Genomic DNA, 19,021 nt, shown 5'->3' with positions numbered 1-19,021 from the left:
GAGACACGGGGGGAGAGACACGGGGGGAGGGAGACAGGGGGAGAGAGACACGGGGGGAGGGAGACACGGGGAGAGAGACACGGGGGGAGACACGGGAGGAGGGAGACACGGGAGGAGGGAGGGAGACACGGGTAGAGAGACACGGGGGGAGACACGGGTAGAGAGACACGGGGAGAGGGAGACACGGGTAGAGAGACACGGGGTAGGTAGGTAGGGAGGGAGACACGGGTAGAGAGACACGGGGTAGGTAGGTAGCGAGGGAGACACGGGGTAGGTAGTTAGGTAGGTAGAGAGACACGGGGTAGGTAGGTAGAGAGACAGGGGGTAGGTAGGTAGAGAGACACGGGGTAGGTAGGGAGACACGGGGTAGGTAGGTAGAGAGACACGGGGTAGGTAGGGAGACACGGGGTAGGTAGCGAGGGAGACACGGGGTAGGTAGTTAGGTAGGTAGAGAGACACGGGGTAGGTAGGTAGGTAGAGAGACACGGGGTAGGTAGGTAGGGAGGGAGACACGGGGTAGGTAGGTAGACACGGGGTAGGTAGTTAGGTAGGTAGAGAGACACGGGGTAGGTAGGTAGGGAGGGAGACACGGGGTAGGTAGGTAGAGAGACACGGGGTAGGTAGGTAGAGAGACACGGGGTAGGTAGGGAGACACGGGGTAGGTAGCGAGGGAGACACGGGGTAGGTAGTTAGGTAGGTAGAGAGACACGGGGTAGGTAGGTAGGTAGAGAGACACGGGGTAGGTAGGTAGGGAGGGAGACACGGGGTAGGTAGGTAGAGAGACACGGGGTAGGTAGGTAGAGAGACACGGGGTAGGTAGGTAGGGAGACACGGGGTAGGTAGGTAGAGAGACACGGGGTAGGTAGGTAGGGAGGGAGACACGGGGTAGGTAGGTAGAGAGACACGGGGTAGGTAGGTAGAGAGACACGGGGTAGGTAGGTAGGGAGACACGGGGTAGGTAGGTAGAGAGACACGGGGTAGGTAGTTAGGTAGGTAGAGAGACACGGGGTAGGTAGGTAGGTAGAGAGACACGGGGTAGGTAGGTAGGGAGGGAGACACGGGGTAGGTAGGTAGAGAGACACGGGGTAGGTAGGTAGAGAGACACGGGGTAGGTAGGTAGGTAGAGAGACACGGGGTAGGTAGGTAGGGAGGGAGACACGGGGTAGGTAGGTAGAGAGACACGGGGTAGGTAGCGAGGTAGGTAGACACGGGTAGAGAGACACGGGGTAGGTAGGTAGGTAGGGAGACACGGGGTAGGTAGTTAGGTAGGGAGACACGGGGTAGGTAGGTAGAGAGACACGGGGTAGGTAGGTAGGGAGGGAGACACGGGGTAGGTAGGTAGCGAGGTAGAGAGACACGGGGTAGGTAGGGAGACAGATTAAAGTGTTGTGGACGTGAGCTGCTAAGTCGCCGCTGAGTTGCTGCGTTGCTCTTTGTCAGGCAGGCGAAGTGGCTCACACCACGTGACTGATGACATCATCATCATCACCACGTGGCTGTTGACGTCATCATCACCATCATCACCACTTGGCTGATGTCATCACCATCATCATCACCATCATCACCACGTGACTGATGTCATCATCATCACCATCATCATCACCATCATCATCATCACCATCATCACCATCACGTGGCTGATGTCATCATCACCATCATCACCACGTGGCTGATGTCATCATCGCCATCATCATCATCATCACCACGCGGCTGATGTTATCATCACCATCATCATCATCACCACGTGGCTGATGTCATCATCACCATCATTACCACGTGGCTGATGCCATCATCACCATCATCATCATCACCACGTGGCTGATGTCATCATCACCATCATCATCATCACCACGTGGCTGATGTCATCATCACCATCATCACCATCATCACCATGTGGCTGATGCCATCATCACCATCATCACCATCATCACCATGTGGCTGATGTCATCATCACCATCATCACCATCATCACCATGTGGCTGATGCCATCATCACCATCATCACCATCATCACCACGTGGCTGATGTCATCATCACCATCATCACCATCATCACCATGTGGCTGATGTCATCATCACCATCATCACCATCATCATCATCGCCACGTGGACATTCACAGCCGCAGGCAAATCCTGTCAGTGTGTGGTGGATCGAACCCACGACCCCCTGCAGTGGTGGTGGTGATGATGATGATGATGATAATAGTGGTGGTGGTGGTGATGATAATAATAGTGGTGGTGATGATGATGATGATAATAATAGTGGTGGTGGTGGTGATGATGATGATAATAGTGGTGATGATGATGATGATAATAATAGTGGTGGTGGTGGTGACGATGATGATGATGATGATAATAGTGGTGGTGGTGGTGATGATGATGATGATAATAATAGTGGTGGTGATGGTGATGATGACGATGATGACGATGACGATGATGTTGACGATGATGATGATGACGATGATGACGACGATGATGACGATGACGACGATGATGACGATGATGACGATGATGACGATGACGGTGATGATGATGACGATGATGACGATGACGGTGATGATGATGACGATGATGACGACGATGATGACGATGATGACGATGATGACGATGACGGTGATGATGATGACGATGATGACGATGACGATGATGACGATGACGATGATGATGATGACGACGATGATGACGATGATGACGATGATGACGATGACGGTGGTGATGATGACGACGATGATGACGATGACGGTGGTGATGATGACGATGACGATGATGACGACGATGATGACGATGACGATGATGATGACGATGACGGTGATGATGATGACGATGACGATGACGACGATGACGACGATGGTGACGATGACGACGATGATGACGGTGACGACAATGACGATGATGATGATGACGATGACGACGGTGATGGTGACGATGACGACGATGATGACGATGACGATGATGACGGCCACCTCGTCAAGCTCCTGCTGCGTCTGCTCCTCCATGCGGCGAATGTCGGCCATGGTGAGACCAGTCCAGCGGTCGGTCCAGCAGAAGAGTTGCCGGTGGAAGTTGGTGAAGATGCGGCATTCCTGCTACACTCGGCACACACACACAGAGACAGTCACACAGTCACACACAGACAGTCACACACACAGTCACACAGACAGACAGTCACACAGACAGACAGAGACACAGTTCAGCAGAAGAGTTGCCGGTGGAAGTTGGTGAAGATGCGGCATTCCTGCTACACTCGGCACACACACACAGTCACACAGTCACACACAGACAGTCACACACACAGTCACACAGACAGACAGTCACACAGACAGACAGAGAAACAAGTCCAGCAGAAGAGTTGCCGGTGGAAGTTGGTGAAGATGCGGCATTCCTGCTACACTCGGCACACACACACAGAGAGACACAGTCACACACAGTCACACACACAGTGACACACACACAGTCACACACAGTCACACACAGTCACACACAGTCACACAGTCACACAGTCACACAGTCACACACACACAGTCACACACACAGTCACACACACAGTCACACACAGTCACACACACAGACAGAGACACAGTCCAGCAGAAGAGTTGCCGGTGGAAGTTGGTGAAGATGCGGCATTCCTGCTACACTCGGCACACACACAGAGACAGTCACACAGTCAGAGACAGTCACACACAGTCACACACAGTCACACACACACAGTCACACACAGTCACACACACACAGTCACACACAGTCACACACACACAGTCACACAGTCACACACAGTCACACACACACAGTCACACAGTCACACACAGTCACACACACACAGTCACACACACAGTCACACACACAGTCAGAGACACACAGACACAGACAGACAGAGACACAGTCCAGCAGAAGAGTTGCCGGTGGAAGTTGGTGAAGATGCGGCATTCCTGCTACACTCGGCACACACACAGAGACAGTCACACAGTCAGAGACAGTCACACACAGTCACACACAGTCACACACACACAGTCACACACAGTCACACACACACAGTCACACACAGTCACACACACACAGTCACACAGTCACACACAGTCACACACACACAGTCACACAGTCACACACAGTCACACACACACAGTCACACACACAGTCACACACACAGTCAGAGACACACAGACACAGACAGACAGAGACACAGTCCAGCAGAAGAGTTGCCGGTGGAAGTTGGTGAAGATGCGGCATTCCTGCTACACTCGGCACACACACAGAGACAGTCACACACACACACAGTCACACACAGTCACACACACAGACACACAGTCACACACAGTCACACACACACAGACACACAGTCACACACACACAGTCACACACAGTCACACAGTCACACAGACAGACAGAGACACAGTCCAGCAGAAGAGTTGCCGGTGGAAGTTGGTGAAGATGCGGCATTCCTGCTACACTCGGCACACACACACAGAGACAGTCACACAGTCACACACACAGTAACACACAGTCACACAGACAGACAGTCACACAGACAGACAGAGACACAGTCCAGCAGAAGAGTTGCCGGTGGAAGTTGGTGAAGATGCGGCATTCCTGCTACACTCGGCACACACACAGAGACACACACACAGTCACACAGTCACACACAGTCACACAGTCACACACAGACACAGACAGACACAGACACACAGAGACACACAGACACAGAGACACACAGACACAGACAGACACACAGAGACACACAGACACAGACAGACACAGACACACACAGACACAGAGACACACAGACACAGAGCCACACAGACACAGACAGACACAGACACACAGAGACACACAGACACAGAGACACAGTCACACACAGTCACACACACACACAGTCACACACAGTGACACACACACACACAGTCACACACAGTCACACACACACAGTGACACACACACACACACAGTCACACACAGTCACACACACAGTGACAACAACAACAACAACCGCCATTCGCCACTAAGTGGCGGTGACGTCACCACGACGCTTGTGCCAGGCTATGTGCACCCTGAGGCCACGTGAAGTGTCGAACGCCCGCTGGCAGGAGGTCACGGGGCAGACCCAGGTGCCACGGGTCGACTGACTGAGATGACTGGCTGATGCACCACCTGTGACCCCTACTGTGCCAACCTGCTTTAGCCACCCGGCGCTCCGCTCGTTGTTCTGAGCGTCGCTCCTCCGCCCTCCGTTGTTGTTGGAGGGCGACTGCCTCCAACTGCCCAGTAGCATCCTTCACGAGCCTCCTCCACAGAGGCCGATCTTGACACCGCTGGTACCAGTCATCGGCAAGTCCACTCAGCTCCACGTCCTCCTGTACCACATCACTCCATCTCTTCTCTAGCCCGTGCCGCGCCCGCCTAGCCCCCTCAATCCGGCCAAACAAAAGCTGTTTCGGCATGCGGTGGCTGGGCATGCGGGCTACATGACCCAGCCATCGCAGCCTTGCCTGCCGGAGGAGCTCACCGATGGGACCCTGCCCAGATCTTTCAAGGATTTGTGAGCTCCTCACACAATCCAGTCTGGTTAAACCCAGGATGGATCGTAGGCAGGTCAGCCTAAATGTTTCTAACCGGCGAAGATGTTCCATTAGGGGGGTCCACGTTTCACAAGCGTAGAGAAGGGAGGGAATGACCGTGGCCGAGAAGACCTGAAGCTTAGTGCGGAGCGACAGACCAGGTAGCTTCCACACAGCGTTACGCAACCGATGAAAAGATATTGCCGCTCGACTGATTCGGAGTGAGACCTCTGCTGTTAAACTGGAGCCAGTCATAAGCACACTGCCCAGGTATGGGAAACTCTCCACTCTCTCCACAACTGCCCCATCACCGATTGGGAGCTGTGGGGGTGGAGTGTCCGATGGTACAAAATACCCAGGCAGGTGCTTAGTTTTGGTGGGGCTGATGGTAAGGCCCCACCTCTTAGTGGCACGCTCCAGTCTCAGCAGCAGCGTCTCCAACTCCTCCTCTGACTGAGCAGCTATTACCAAGTCATCAGCATACATAACGTGGTTGAGCAATAGGGAGCCATCCCTTGACCGCACCCGGGCATCGATTAGCCTCCCATTATATCTGTACCATATGGAGATTCCCCCGGTACAGCTATTGAAGGCTTCACGAACTACGTGGTCAAAATAGATGTTAAATAATGTGGGAGCCAGAGGACATCCCTGTCGCACCCCAAGGTGTACAGGGAATGGCTCTGACTCCCGGCCACGCAGTTTTACCCGGGCCCGCTCACCATCATGAAGGTCCTTAATGATCGTGAGCAGAGGGTCAGGTACTCCAAAAGCACGAAGAACGACCCAGAGCCCAGGCCTACTGATGGTATCATAGGCCTTGACCAGGTCAATAAAGCAGAGATGTAGGTCTTGTTGGAATTCCCTACACCTCTGCTGTAGCAGACAGACAGAAAATATGGCATCTGTGCAGGACCGCCCTTTCCTGAAACCGCATTGGGGCTCCGCAAGCCTCTCCTCAGCGTGCCTGGCAAGGCGATGTTGAATAATCCTTGCCAGGACCTTTCCTGGCACACTGAGGAGTGAGATGCCCCTGTAGTTGTTACAGTCTGTGCGGTCCCCCTTCTTAAAAAGGGGGACCACCAGGGCATCCTTCCAATCCTGCGGAACCTGTCCAGTGGTCCAGACTGTTGTTATGATGTCATATAGGGCAGTCTGTGCACAAACAGTCACACACACACAGTCACACACAGTCACACACACAGTCACACACACAGTCACACACAGTCAGAGACACACAGTCACACACACACACACAGTCACACAGTCACACACACAGTCACACACACACAGTCACACACAGTCACACAAACACACAGTCACACACAGTCACACACACACAGACAGTCACACACAGTCACACACAGTCACACAGACAGACAGAGACACAGTCCAGCAGAAGAGTTGCCGGTGGAAGTTGGTGAAGATGCGGCATTCCTGCTACACTCGGCACACACACAGAGACAGTCACACAGTCACACACAGTCACACACACACACAGAGACACACAGTCACACACACACAGAGTCACACACATACACAGTCACACACACAGTCACACACACAGAGACAGTCACACACAGTCACACACAGAGACACAGTCACACACAGACAGTCACACACACACAGTCACACACAGTCACACAGTCACACACAGTCACACACACACACAGAGACACAGGCACACACACACACAGTCACACACAGTCACACACACAGACACACACACAGACACACAGTCACACACAGTCACACAGTCACACACAGTCACACACAGCCACACAGACAGACAGAGACACAGTCCAGCAGAAGAGTTGCCGGTGGAAGTTGGTGAAGATGCGGCATTCCTGCTACACTCGGCACACACACAGAGACACACAGTCACACACACACAGTCACACACACACAGTCACACATAGTCACACACAGTCAGAGACACACAGTCACACAGACAGACACACACACACAGAGACACACACACAGTCACACATAGTCACACACACACACAGTCACACACAGTCACACACACACACACAGTCACACACACAGTCACAGTCACACACAGTCACACACAGTCACACACAGTGACACACACAGAGACACAGTCACACACAGTCACACACAACAACAACAACCGCCATTCGCCACTAAGTGGCGGTGACGTCACCACGACGCTTGTGCCAGGCTATGTGCACCTTGAGGCCACGTGAAGTGTCGAACACCCGCTGGCAGGAGGTCACGGGGCAGACCCAGATGCCACGGGTCGACTGACTGAGATGACTGGCTGATGCACCACCTGTGCCCCCTACTGTGCCAACCTGCTGTGCTTTAGCCACCCGGCGCTCCACTCGTTGTTGTGAGCGTCGCTCCTCCGCCCTCCGTTGTTGTTGGAGGGCGACTGCCTCCAACTGCCCAGTAGCATCCTTCACGAGCCTCCTCCACAGAGGCCGATCTTGACACCGCTGGTACCAGTCATCGGCAAGTCCACTCAGCTCCACGTCCTCCTGTACCACATCACTCCATCTCTTCTCTAGCCCGTGCCGCTCCCGCTTAGCCCCCTCAATCCGGCCAAACAAAAGCTGTTTCGGCATGCGGTGGCTGGGCATGCGGGCTACATGACCCAGCCATCGCAGCCTTGCCTGCCGGAGGAGCTCACCGATGGGACCCTGCCCAGATCTTTCAAGGATTTGTGAGCTCCTCACACAATCCAGTCTGGTTAAACCCAGGATGGATCGTAGGCAGGCCAGCCTAAATGTTTCTAACCGGCGAAGATGTTCCATTAGGGGGGTCCACGTTTCGCAAGCGTAGAGAAGGGAGGGAATGACCGTGGCCGAGAAGACCTGAAGCTTAGTGCGGAGCGACAGACCAGGTAGCTTCCACACAGCGTTACGCAACCGATGAAAAGATATTGCCGCTCGACTGATTCGGAGTGAGACCTCTGCTGTTAAACTGGAGCCAGTCATAAGCACACTGCCCAGGTATGGGAAACTCTCCACTCTCTCCACAACTGCCCCATCACCGATTGGGAGTTGTGGGGGTGGGGTGTCCGATGGTACAAAATACCCAGGCAGGTGCTTAGTTTTGGTGGGGCTGATGGTAAGGCCCCATCTCTTAGTGGCACGCTCCAGTCTCAGCAGCAGCGTCTCCAACTCCTCCTCTGACTGAGCAGCTATTACCAAATCATCAGCATACATAACGTGCTTGAGCAATAGGGAGCCATCTCTTGACCGCACCCGGGCATCGATTAGCCTCCCATTATATCTGTACCATATGGAGATTCCCCCGGTACAGCTATTGAAGGCTTCACGAACTACGTGGTCAAAATAGATGTTAAATAATGTGGGAGCCAGAGGACATCCCTGTCGCACCCCAAGGTGTACAGGGAATGGCTCTGACTCCCGGCCACGTAGTTTTACCCGGGCCCGCTCACCATCATGAAGGTCCTTAATGATCGTGAGCAGAGGGTCAGGTACTCCAAAAGCACGAAGAACGACCCAGAGCCCAGGCCTACTGATGGTATCATAGGCCTTGACCAGGTCAATAAAGCAGAGATGTAGGTCTTGTTGGAATTCCCTACACCTCTGCTGTAGCAGACGGACAGAAAATATGGCATCTGTGCAGGACCGCCCTTTCCTGAAACCACATTGGGGCTCCGCAAGCCTCTCCTCAGCGTGCCTGGCAAGGCGATGCTGAATAATCCTTGCCAGGACCTTTCCCGGCACACTGAGGAGTGAGATGCCCCTGTAGTTGTTACAGTCTATGCGGTCCCCCTTCTTAAAAAGGGGGACCACCAGGGCATCCTTCCAATCCTGCGGAACCCGTCCAGTGGTCCAGACTGTTGTTATGATGTCATATAGGGCAGTCTGTGCACAAACGCCACCCTCCCTCAGCATTTCGCTTGGGAGATCATCTCTGCCCGGCGCCTTTCCTGGTCTCAGACTCCGGATCGCCTTCAATACTTCCTCAGCAGATGGCACCTCAGCCAGCCACTCACAGGGGGTGACTTCTTCCAATATTTGAGGCACCGCAGCCTCAGCAGGGTCATCCTCACTTTGTGCCACGATGTTTTCCTGGCTGAGGGATTTTCCCTCCCCCAGGACCTCACAGAAATGCTCAGCAAATCTGCAAACCTGTTCCTGGGGGTCGGAGATTGGATCACCGTTTTTTCCCCTAATGATGGTAATAGGTGTGGCGCTGCAGGTTACTTTTTTGATGGAGTTAGATTTGTGATCACGGGCCACTGAGGCAGACTCCATCTCCTCAGCAACCCGCGACCACCACCCATCCTTGCAGCGCCTCACAGCTCTGCGAACCTCCGAGCGAAGGCTGCGGTAAGCCTCCTCATTCTCTGACGTGGGATTCTGTAGCCGATGACAGTGGGCCTGTCGCTTTTTCTCAACCATCCTGAACACCTCCTCTGTCAGCCAGGGTCTCTGGGGAGGTCTGGACCGCGTACCCAAAGCAGCCATTGCAGCTGCATGAGTCACAGTCCTAAACCTCGCCCATTTACCCTCGACATCAGGAGGAGTTGGGGACGATGCCAATCCCAGCCGCAAGCGATGATGAAATTCTCGCTTGCAACTTTCATCAGATAACTGAGACCAGGCCACTTTATGTTGGAATGAGGTCCTGGGTGTACACCCACCACCGGAGTGGAAGAATGGCAGGCGCATCTTACAGATGACTAGTCGATGGTCAGAGGGCAGATCAGCTCCACGGTAGGTCCTGGTGTCAAGGACATGGGCTCGCATTCGCTGGTCCGTCACTATGTAGTCCAGCAGATGTTCTTGCTTGGACCCGGCATGCATCCATGATGTTGTGTGGATGCGCCGATGCCGGAACAGCGTGTTGGTAATTACAAGCCCATGGGCTGCACAAAAATCTAGCAGCCTCCTACCGTTGTTATTGAGCTGATCTGGCCCATGCCCTCCAATCACTCCAGACCAGGTGCCAGTATCATGACCAACTCGGGCATTGAAGTCACCCAACATGATGACTCTATCCCGAGGGGCCACTTTAGCCAGCACCTGTGACAGGAGGTCATAGAAGGCATCTGACTCATCGGCTTTGCCTGCATCCCTCCACGGATGTTCATCTTCGGTGGGGGCATAAGTAACCACGACCACCATTCCTCGCCTCCGGTTGATGGGAAGGCGAGCCCAAAGTAGCCTGGGGCTTACAGCTTCCCACACCTCACCGCCACGCTCCCACGCCCCCTTCATTCTTTTGTTCAAAAGAAGACCCACACCCTGTTGTTTGGCAGTCTGCTGCCCCGAGTAGAGGACTGTCCACCCCTCATGGTGGCAGGAGCCAGAGCCGGTCCACCGGACCTCCTGAATGCCGCATAGATCCAGGTGGTACCGGTCCAGCTCCCGACAGAGGAGTGGCAGCCTCTCCTCTGCATTCAGCGTTCGAACATTCCACGTGGCCACCCGTAGTTGCTTTTCGTTGTTTCTGGAGTAGCCCCGAGGGTAGGTATTCAATCTCCTGGCTCCGCCAATTGGGGTTTGGCCAGGAGACGTCATAGACGATTGGCCCCCCGGGGCCTCCGGCACAAGCTTATTAGTTACATATTTCAGTTTAATTCGTGGTTTCGTGGTAATTAATTGAAGGTGGAGGGGTTACCAGCCCCTCGCACCCGTCCACAGCCCCCGTTTAGCCCCTGTGGTAGACACATATGCCATGAGGGGGGGAGCCAATCAAAATTGGATCTCCCCCCACAGCACTGTCCACGACAGAAGTTGCCCGTCCGGCACCACACACAGTCACACACACACAGTCACACACACAGTCACACACACACAGACACACACACAGTCACACACACACAGTCACATACAGTGACACAGTCACACACAGTCAGAGAAACACAGAGAGACACAGAGACACACAGTCACACACACAGAGACACAGTCACACACAGTCAGAGAAACACAGACAGACACAGAGACACACAGTCACACACACAGAGACACACAGACACACACACAGTCACACACAGTCACACACAGTCACACACACAGTCACACACAGTCACACACACAGTCACACAGAGACACACGGTCGCACACACACACAGTCACACAAACAGAGACACAGTCACACACAGTCAGAGAAACACAGACAGACACAGAGACGCACAGTCACACACACAGAGACACACAGACACACAGACACACACACAGACACACACACAGTCACACACAGTCGCACACACACACACAGTCACACACACAGAGACACAGTCACACACTGTCAGAGAAACACAAACACAGACAGAGACACACAGTCACTCACACACACAGAGACACACAGACACACACACAGACACACAGTCACACACAGTCACACACAGTCACACAGAGACACACAGTCGCACACACACACACACAGTCACACACACAGAGACACAGTCACACACTGTCAGAGAAACACAGACACAGACAGAGACACAGTGCTGCTACACTCGGCACACACACAGAGACACACAGTCACACACAGAGACACAGAGACACAGACACAGACACAGAGACACAGACAGAGACACGGACACAGAGACACAGACAGAGACACAGAGACACAGACACAGAGACACAGACAGAGACACAGACAGAGACACAGACAGAGACACAGACACAGAGACACAGACAGAGACACAGACAGAGACACAGACACAGAGACACAGACACACAGACACAGACACACAGACAGAGACAGACACAGACACAGAGACACAGACAGAGACACAGACACAGACAGAGACACAGACAGAGACACAGACACAGACAGAGACACAAAGACAGTCATGCTGCACTCAGCACGCACAGCGCACACACACACAGACAAAGTTCCCCCAGGTAGCCTCTAGCAGGGCTGTAGGGGCAAGTGCTGTTAGCTAGCGAGTAGCAGCAGCAGTGTCTATGTACTACACACACCACACACAGACAAAGCTCCCCTAGGTAGCCTCTAGCAGGGCTGTAGGGGCAAGTGCTGTTAGCTAGCGAGTAGCAGCAGCAGTGTCTATGTACTACACACACCACACACAGACAAAGCTCCCCCAGGTAGCCTCCACCAGGGCTGTAGGGCCAAGTGCTGTTAGCTAGCGAGTAGCAGCAGCAGTGTCTATGTACTACACACACCACACACAGACAAAGCTCCCCCAGGTAGCCTCAAGCAGGGCTGCAGGGGCAAGTGCTGTTAGCTAGCGAGTAGCAGTGTCTATGTACTACACACACCACACACAGACAAAGCTCCCCCAGGTAGCCTCAAGCAGGGCTGCAGGGGCAAGTGCTGTTAGCTAGCGAGTAGCAGCAGCAGTGTCTATGTACTACACACACCACACACAGACAAAGTTCCCCCAGGTAGCCTCAAGCAGGGCTGTAGGGCCAAGTGCTGTTAGCTAGCGAGTAGCAGCAGCAGTGTCTATGTACTACACATACCACACACAGACAAAGCTTTCCCAGGTAGCCTCTAGCACAGCTGTAGGGGCAAGTGCTGTTAGCTAGCGAGTAGCAGCAGCAGTGTCTATGTACTACACACACCACACACAGACAAAGCTCCCCCAGGTAGCCTCTAGCAGGGCTGTAGGGGCAAGTGCTGTTAGCTAGCGAGTAGCAGCAGCAGTGTCTATGTACTACACACACCACACACAGACAAAGCACCCCCAGGTAGCCTCTAGTAGGGCTGTAGGGGCAAGTGCTGCTAGCTAGCGAGTAGCAGCAGCAGTATTCATTAGCTTCAATGTGTCTCCCCCCCCACCACTACCCCCCCACCACCTCTCCCCCCCCACCACCACCCCCCCACCAGCCCCCCACCACCCACCCACCACCCCCCCACCACTCCCCCCACCTTGTGTATGAACGACTCCACTTTACTCTGTAGGCCCCACCACTTGAACTTGACCGTCACCAACTTGTAGGCACACATGTGGGGGGCCTGGCCCCCCACTAGCTCAGCCTACGGGGGGGGGGGGTGGGGGTGATACAGGGGGGGTGACGTGTTGTGTTGTTGTGTACATGTTGTGTTGTTGTTGTGTTGTTGTGTTGTTGTTGTGTACATGTTGTGTAGTGTACATGTTGTGTAGTTGTGTTGTTGTTGTGTACATGTTGTGTAGTGTACATGTTGTGTAGTTGTGTTGTTGTTGTGTTGTTGTTGTGTACATGTTGTGTAGTGTACATGTTGTGTAGTTGTGTTGTTGTTGTGTACATGTTGTGTAGTGTACATGTTGTGTAGTTGTGTTGTTGTTGTGTTGTTGTTGTGTACATGTTGTGTAGTGTACATGTTGTGTAGTTGTGTTGTTGTTGTGTACATGTTGTGTAGTGTACATGTTGTGTAGTTGTGTTGTTGTTGTGTTGTTGTTGTGTACATGTGTGTAGTGTACATGTTGTGTAGTTGTGTTGTTGTTGTGTACATGTTGTGTAGTGTACATGTTGTGTAGTTGTGTTGTTGTTGTGTTGTTGTTGTGTACATGTTGTGTAGTGTACATGTTGTGTAGTTGTGTTGTTGTTGTGTACATGTTGTGTAGTGTACATGTTGTGTAGTTGTGTTGTTGTTGTGTTGTTGTTGTGTACATGTTGTGTAGTGTACATGTTGTGTAGTTGTGTTGTTGTTGTGTACATGTAGTGTAGTGTACATGTTGTGTAGTTGTGTTGTTGTTGTGTGCATGTTGTGTAGTGTACATGTTGTGTAGTGTAGTGTACATGTTGTGTAGTGTAGTGTTGTGTAGTGTAGTGTACATGTTGTGTAGTGTAGTGTACATGTTGTGTAGTGTAGTGTACATGTTGTGTAGTGTAGTGTACATGTAGTGTAGTGTACATGTTGTGTAGTGTACATGTTGTGTAGTGTAGTGTACATGTTGTGTAGTGTACATGTTGTGTAGTGTAGTGTACATGTTGTATAGTGTAGTGTACATGTTGTGTAGTGTAGTGTACATGTTGTGTAGTGTACATGTTGTGTAGTGTACATGTAGTGTAGTGTACATGTTGTGTAGTGTAGTGTACATGTTGTGTAGTGTAGTGTACATGTTGTGTAGTGTAGTGTACATGTTGTGTAGTGTAGTGTACATGTTGTGTAGTGTAGTGTACATGTTGTGTAGTGTAGTGTACATGTTGTGTAGTGTACATGTTGTGTAGTGTAGTGTACATGTTGTGTAGTGTAGTGTACATGTTGTGTAGTGTAGTGTACATGTAGTGTAGTGTACATGTTGTGTAGTGTAGTGTACATGTTGTGTAGTGTAGTGTACATGTTGTGTAGTGTAGTGTACATGTTGTGTAGTGTAGTGTACATGTTGTGTACATGTTGTGTAGTGTAGTGTACATGTTGTGTAGTGTAGTGTACATGTTGTGTAGTGTAGTGTACATGTTGTATAGTGTAGTGTACGTGTTGTGTAGTGTACATGTTGTGTAGTGTAGTGTACATGTTGTGTAGTGTAGTGTACATGTTGTGTAGTGTAGTGTACATGTTGTGTAGTGTAGTGTACATGTTGTGTAGTGTACATGTTGTGTAGTGTACATGTTGTGTAGTGTAGTGTACATGTTGTGTAGTGTAGTGTACATGTAGTGTAGTGTACATGTTGTGTAGTGTAGTGTACATGTTGTGTAGTGTAGTGTACATGTTGTGTAGTGTAGTGTACATGTTGTGTAGTGTAGTGTACATGTTGTGTAGTGTAGTGTACATGTTGTGTACATGTTGTGTAGTGTAGTGTACATGTTGTGTAGTGTAGTGTACATGTTGTGTACATGTTGTGTAGTGTAGTGTACATGTTGTGTAGTGTAGTGTACATGTTGTGTAGTGTAGTGTACATGTTGTGTAGTGTAGTGTACATGTTGTGTAGTGTAGTGTACATGTTGTGTAGTGTAGTGTACATGTAGTGTAGTGTACATGTTGTGTAGTGTAGTGTACATGTTGTGTAGTGTAGTGTACATGTTGTGTAGTGTACATGTTGTGTAGTGTAGTGTACATGTAGTGTAGTGTACATGTTGTGTAGTGTAGTGTACATGTAGTGTAGTGTAGTGTACATGTTGTGTAGTGTACATGTTGTGTGGTGTACATGTTGTGTAGTGTAGTGTACATGTTGTGTAGTGTAGTGTACATGTTGTGTAGTGTAGTGTACATGTTGTGTAGTGTAGTGTACATGTTGTGTAGTGTAGTGTACATGTAGTGTAGTGTACATGTTGTGTAGTGTAGTGTACATGTAGTGTAGTGTACATGTTGTATAGTGTTGTTGTGTAGTGTTGTGTACATGTTGTGTAGTGTACATGTTGTGTACATGTTGTGTAGTGTAGTGTACATGTTGTGTAGTGTAGTGCACATGTTGTGTAGTGTAGTGTACATGTTGTGTAGTGTAGTGTTGTGTAGTGTAGTGTACATGTTGTGTAGTGTACATGTTGTATAGTGTAGTGTACATGTTGTGTAGTGTAGTGCACATGGTGTGTACATGTTGAATAGTGTTGTTGTGTGTTTGTTGTGTTCTGTTGTTGTTGTGCTGTTGTTGTGTTGTCATTGTGTTGTTATTGTGTTGTTACTGTGTTGTTGTGTTGTTGTGTTGTGGTTTTTGTGTTGTTACTGTGTTGTTACTGTGTTGTTGTTGTGTTGTTGTTACTGTGTTGTTGTGTTGTTGTGTCGTTGTGTTGTGTACATGTTGTTATTGTTGTTGTTGTGTTGTTGTGTTATTGTGTTGTTGTTTTTGTGTTGTTGTTGTTGTTGTTATGAACCTTCCAGTTGGGCCCCAGGGGTCCTCTGCCGGTGACCTCTGAGTGGTAGAGAGACGGATCTTCCTCTCTCTTATAGTCCTGACACAACAACAACACAACAACAACACACACACAGAGACACACACACACATACACAACAACACACTCACACACACAGAGAGAGACACACACACAGACACAACAACAACACACTCACACACACACACAGAGACACACAGACACACACACACATACACACATACACAACAACACACACACACAGAGAGACACACACACACAGAGACACAACAACAACCGCCATTCGCCACTAAGTGGCGGTGACGTCACCACGACGCTTGTGCCAGGCTATGTGCACCCTGAGGCCACGTGAAGTGTCAAACGCCCGCTGGCAGGAGGTCACGGGGCAGACCCAGCAGGTGCCATGGGTCGACTGAGATGGCTGGCTGATGCACCACCTGTGCCCCCTACTGTGCCAACCTGCTGTGCTTTAGCCACCCGGCGCTCCGCTCGTTGTTGTTAGCGTCGCTCCTCCGCCCTCCGTTGTTGTTGGAGGGCGACTGCCTCCAACTGCCCAGTAGCATCCTTCACGAGCCTCCTCCACAGAGGCCGATCTTGACACCGCTGGTACCAGTCATCGGCAAGTCCACTCAGCTCCACGTCCTCCTGTACCACATCACTCCATCTCTTCTCTAGCCCGTGCCACGCCCGTTTAGCCCCCTCGATCCGGCCGAACAAAAGCTGTTTAGGCATGCGGTGGCTGGGCATGCGGACTACATGACCCAGCCATCGCAGCCTTGCCTGCCGGAGGAGCTCACCGATGGGACCCTGCCCAGATCTTTCAAGGATTTGTGAGCTCCTCACACAATCCAGTCTGGTTAAACCCAGGATGGATCGTAGGCAGGCCAGCCTAAATGTTTCTAACCGGCGAAGATGTTCCATTAAGGGGGTCCACGTTTCGCAAGCGTAGAGAAGGGAGGGAATGACCGTGGCCGAGAAGACCTGAAGCTTAGTGCGGAGCGACAGACCAGGTAGCTTCCACACAGCGTTATTGCCGCTCGACTGATTCGGAGTGAGACCTCTGCTGTTAAACTGGAGCCGGTCATGAGCACACTGCCCAGGTATGGGAAACTCTCCACTCTCTCCACAACTGCCCCATCACCGATTGGGAGTTGTGGTGGTGGAGTGTCCAATGGTACAAAATACCCAGGCCTAGGTGCTTAGTTTTGGTGGGGCTGATGGTAAGGCCCCATCTCTTAGTGGCACGCTCCAGTCTCAGCAGCAGCGTCTCCAACTCCTCCTCTGAATGAGCAGCTATTACCAAATCATCGGCATACATAACGTGGTTGAGCAATAGGGAGCCATCCCTTGACAGCACCCCGGCATCGATCAGCCTCCCATTATTTCTGTACCAAATGGAGATTCCCCCGGTACAGCTATTGAAGGCTTCACAAACTACGTGGTCAAAATAGATGTTAAATAATGTGGGAGCCAGAGGACATCCCTGTCGCACCCTAAGGTGTACAGGGAATGGCTCTGACTCCCGGCCACGTAGTTTTACCCGGGCCCGCTCACCATCATGAAGGTCCTTAATGATCGTGAGCAGAGGGTCAGGTACTCCAAAAGCACGAAGAACAACCCAGAGCCCAGGCCTACTGAAGGTATCATAGGCCTTGACCAGGTCAATAAAGCAGAGATGTAGGTCTTGCTGGAATTCCCTACACCTCTGCTGTAGCAGACGGACAGAAAATATGGCATCTGTGCAGGACCGCCCTTTCCTGAAACCGCATTGGGGCTCCGCAAGCCTCTCCTCAGCGTGCCTGGCAAGGCGATGCTGAATAATCCTTGCCAGGACCTTTCCCGGCACACTGAGGAGATGCCCCTGTAGTTGTTACTACACAGACAGAGACACACACTCAGACACACACACACAGATACTACTACTGATGATACTACTGCTGATGATGATGATGATACTACTGATGATGATACTACTACTGTTGATGATGATGATGCTACTACTACTGATGAAGATGATACTACTACTGATGATAATGATACTACTACTGATGCTAATGATACTACTGCTGATGCTGCTGCCACTGCTGAAGATGATACTACTGCTGATGATGCTGCTGCGACTGATGCTGCTACTGATGCTGCTGCTGATGATGCTGATGATGCTGCTGCTGCTGATGATGATGCTGCTGCTGATGCTGCTGCTACTGATGATGCTGCTGCTGCTGATGCTGCTGCTGATGCTGATGATGCTGCTGCTGCTGATGATGATGCTGCTGCTGATGCTGCTGCTACTGATGATGCTGCTGCTGCTGATGATGCTGCTGATGATGATGCTGCTGCTGATGATGATGATGCTGCTGCTGATGATGCAGCTGATGATGCTGCTGGTCTCACCGAGGGCTGGACCTGGTGCCTGTCAGCGATGTCAATGTTCACCACCTCCACTTGCTTCCACGTGTCCGCATCCAACCCGTGCACCTGCAGCAGTAGCATCATCATCATCAGCATCATCATCAGCAGCAGCAGCATCAGCAGCATCATCATCATCATCAGCAGCAGCATCAGCAGCAGCATCAGCAGCATCAGCATCAGCAGCAGCAGCATCAGCAGCAGCATCAGTAGCATCAGCACCACCTCCAGGACCACCATCACCACCACCATCACCACCATCACCATCACCACCATCACCACCACCACCATCACCACCACCATCACCACCATCACCACCACCACCACCACCATCA

At 51.5% G+C, this 19,021-nt stretch overlaps 1 protein-coding gene across 1 annotated transcript in view; it reads right to left on the bottom strand.

The window, feature by feature from the left end:
• The window catches only part of LOC116958131 (phosphatidylinositol transfer protein beta isoform-like), a 60,311-nt gene that overhangs the window by 8,406 nt on the left and 32,884 nt on the right, over positions 1-19,021 (bottom strand). Inside the window, exons 7-10 of the mRNA XM_076064403.1 lie at positions 18,672-18,755; positions 16,260-16,337; positions 13,396-13,503; positions 2,962-3,084 (exon numbers count right to left, since the gene is read on the bottom strand). Of these exons, the coding sequence (XP_075920518.1) occupies positions 2,962-3,084; positions 13,396-13,503; positions 16,260-16,337; positions 18,672-18,755 (393 nt within the window). The remainder of the gene's footprint in view (positions 1-2,961; positions 3,085-13,395; positions 13,504-16,259; positions 16,338-18,671; positions 18,756-19,021) is intronic.

The sequence above is a fragment of the Petromyzon marinus genome, unplaced genomic scaffold (assembly GCF_048934315.1).
Source record: "Petromyzon marinus isolate PM22_M1 ecotype Great Lakes invasive population unplaced genomic scaffold, UKy_Petmar_22M1.pri1.0 PM_Scaffold_42, whole genome shotgun sequence".
Classification (NCBI taxonomy): Eukaryota; Metazoa; Chordata; class Hyperoartia; order Petromyzontiformes; family Petromyzontidae; genus Petromyzon; species Petromyzon marinus.
Note: the sequence above shows the minus strand (reverse complement) of the source record. Positions and strands in the feature narration are given on the sequence as shown.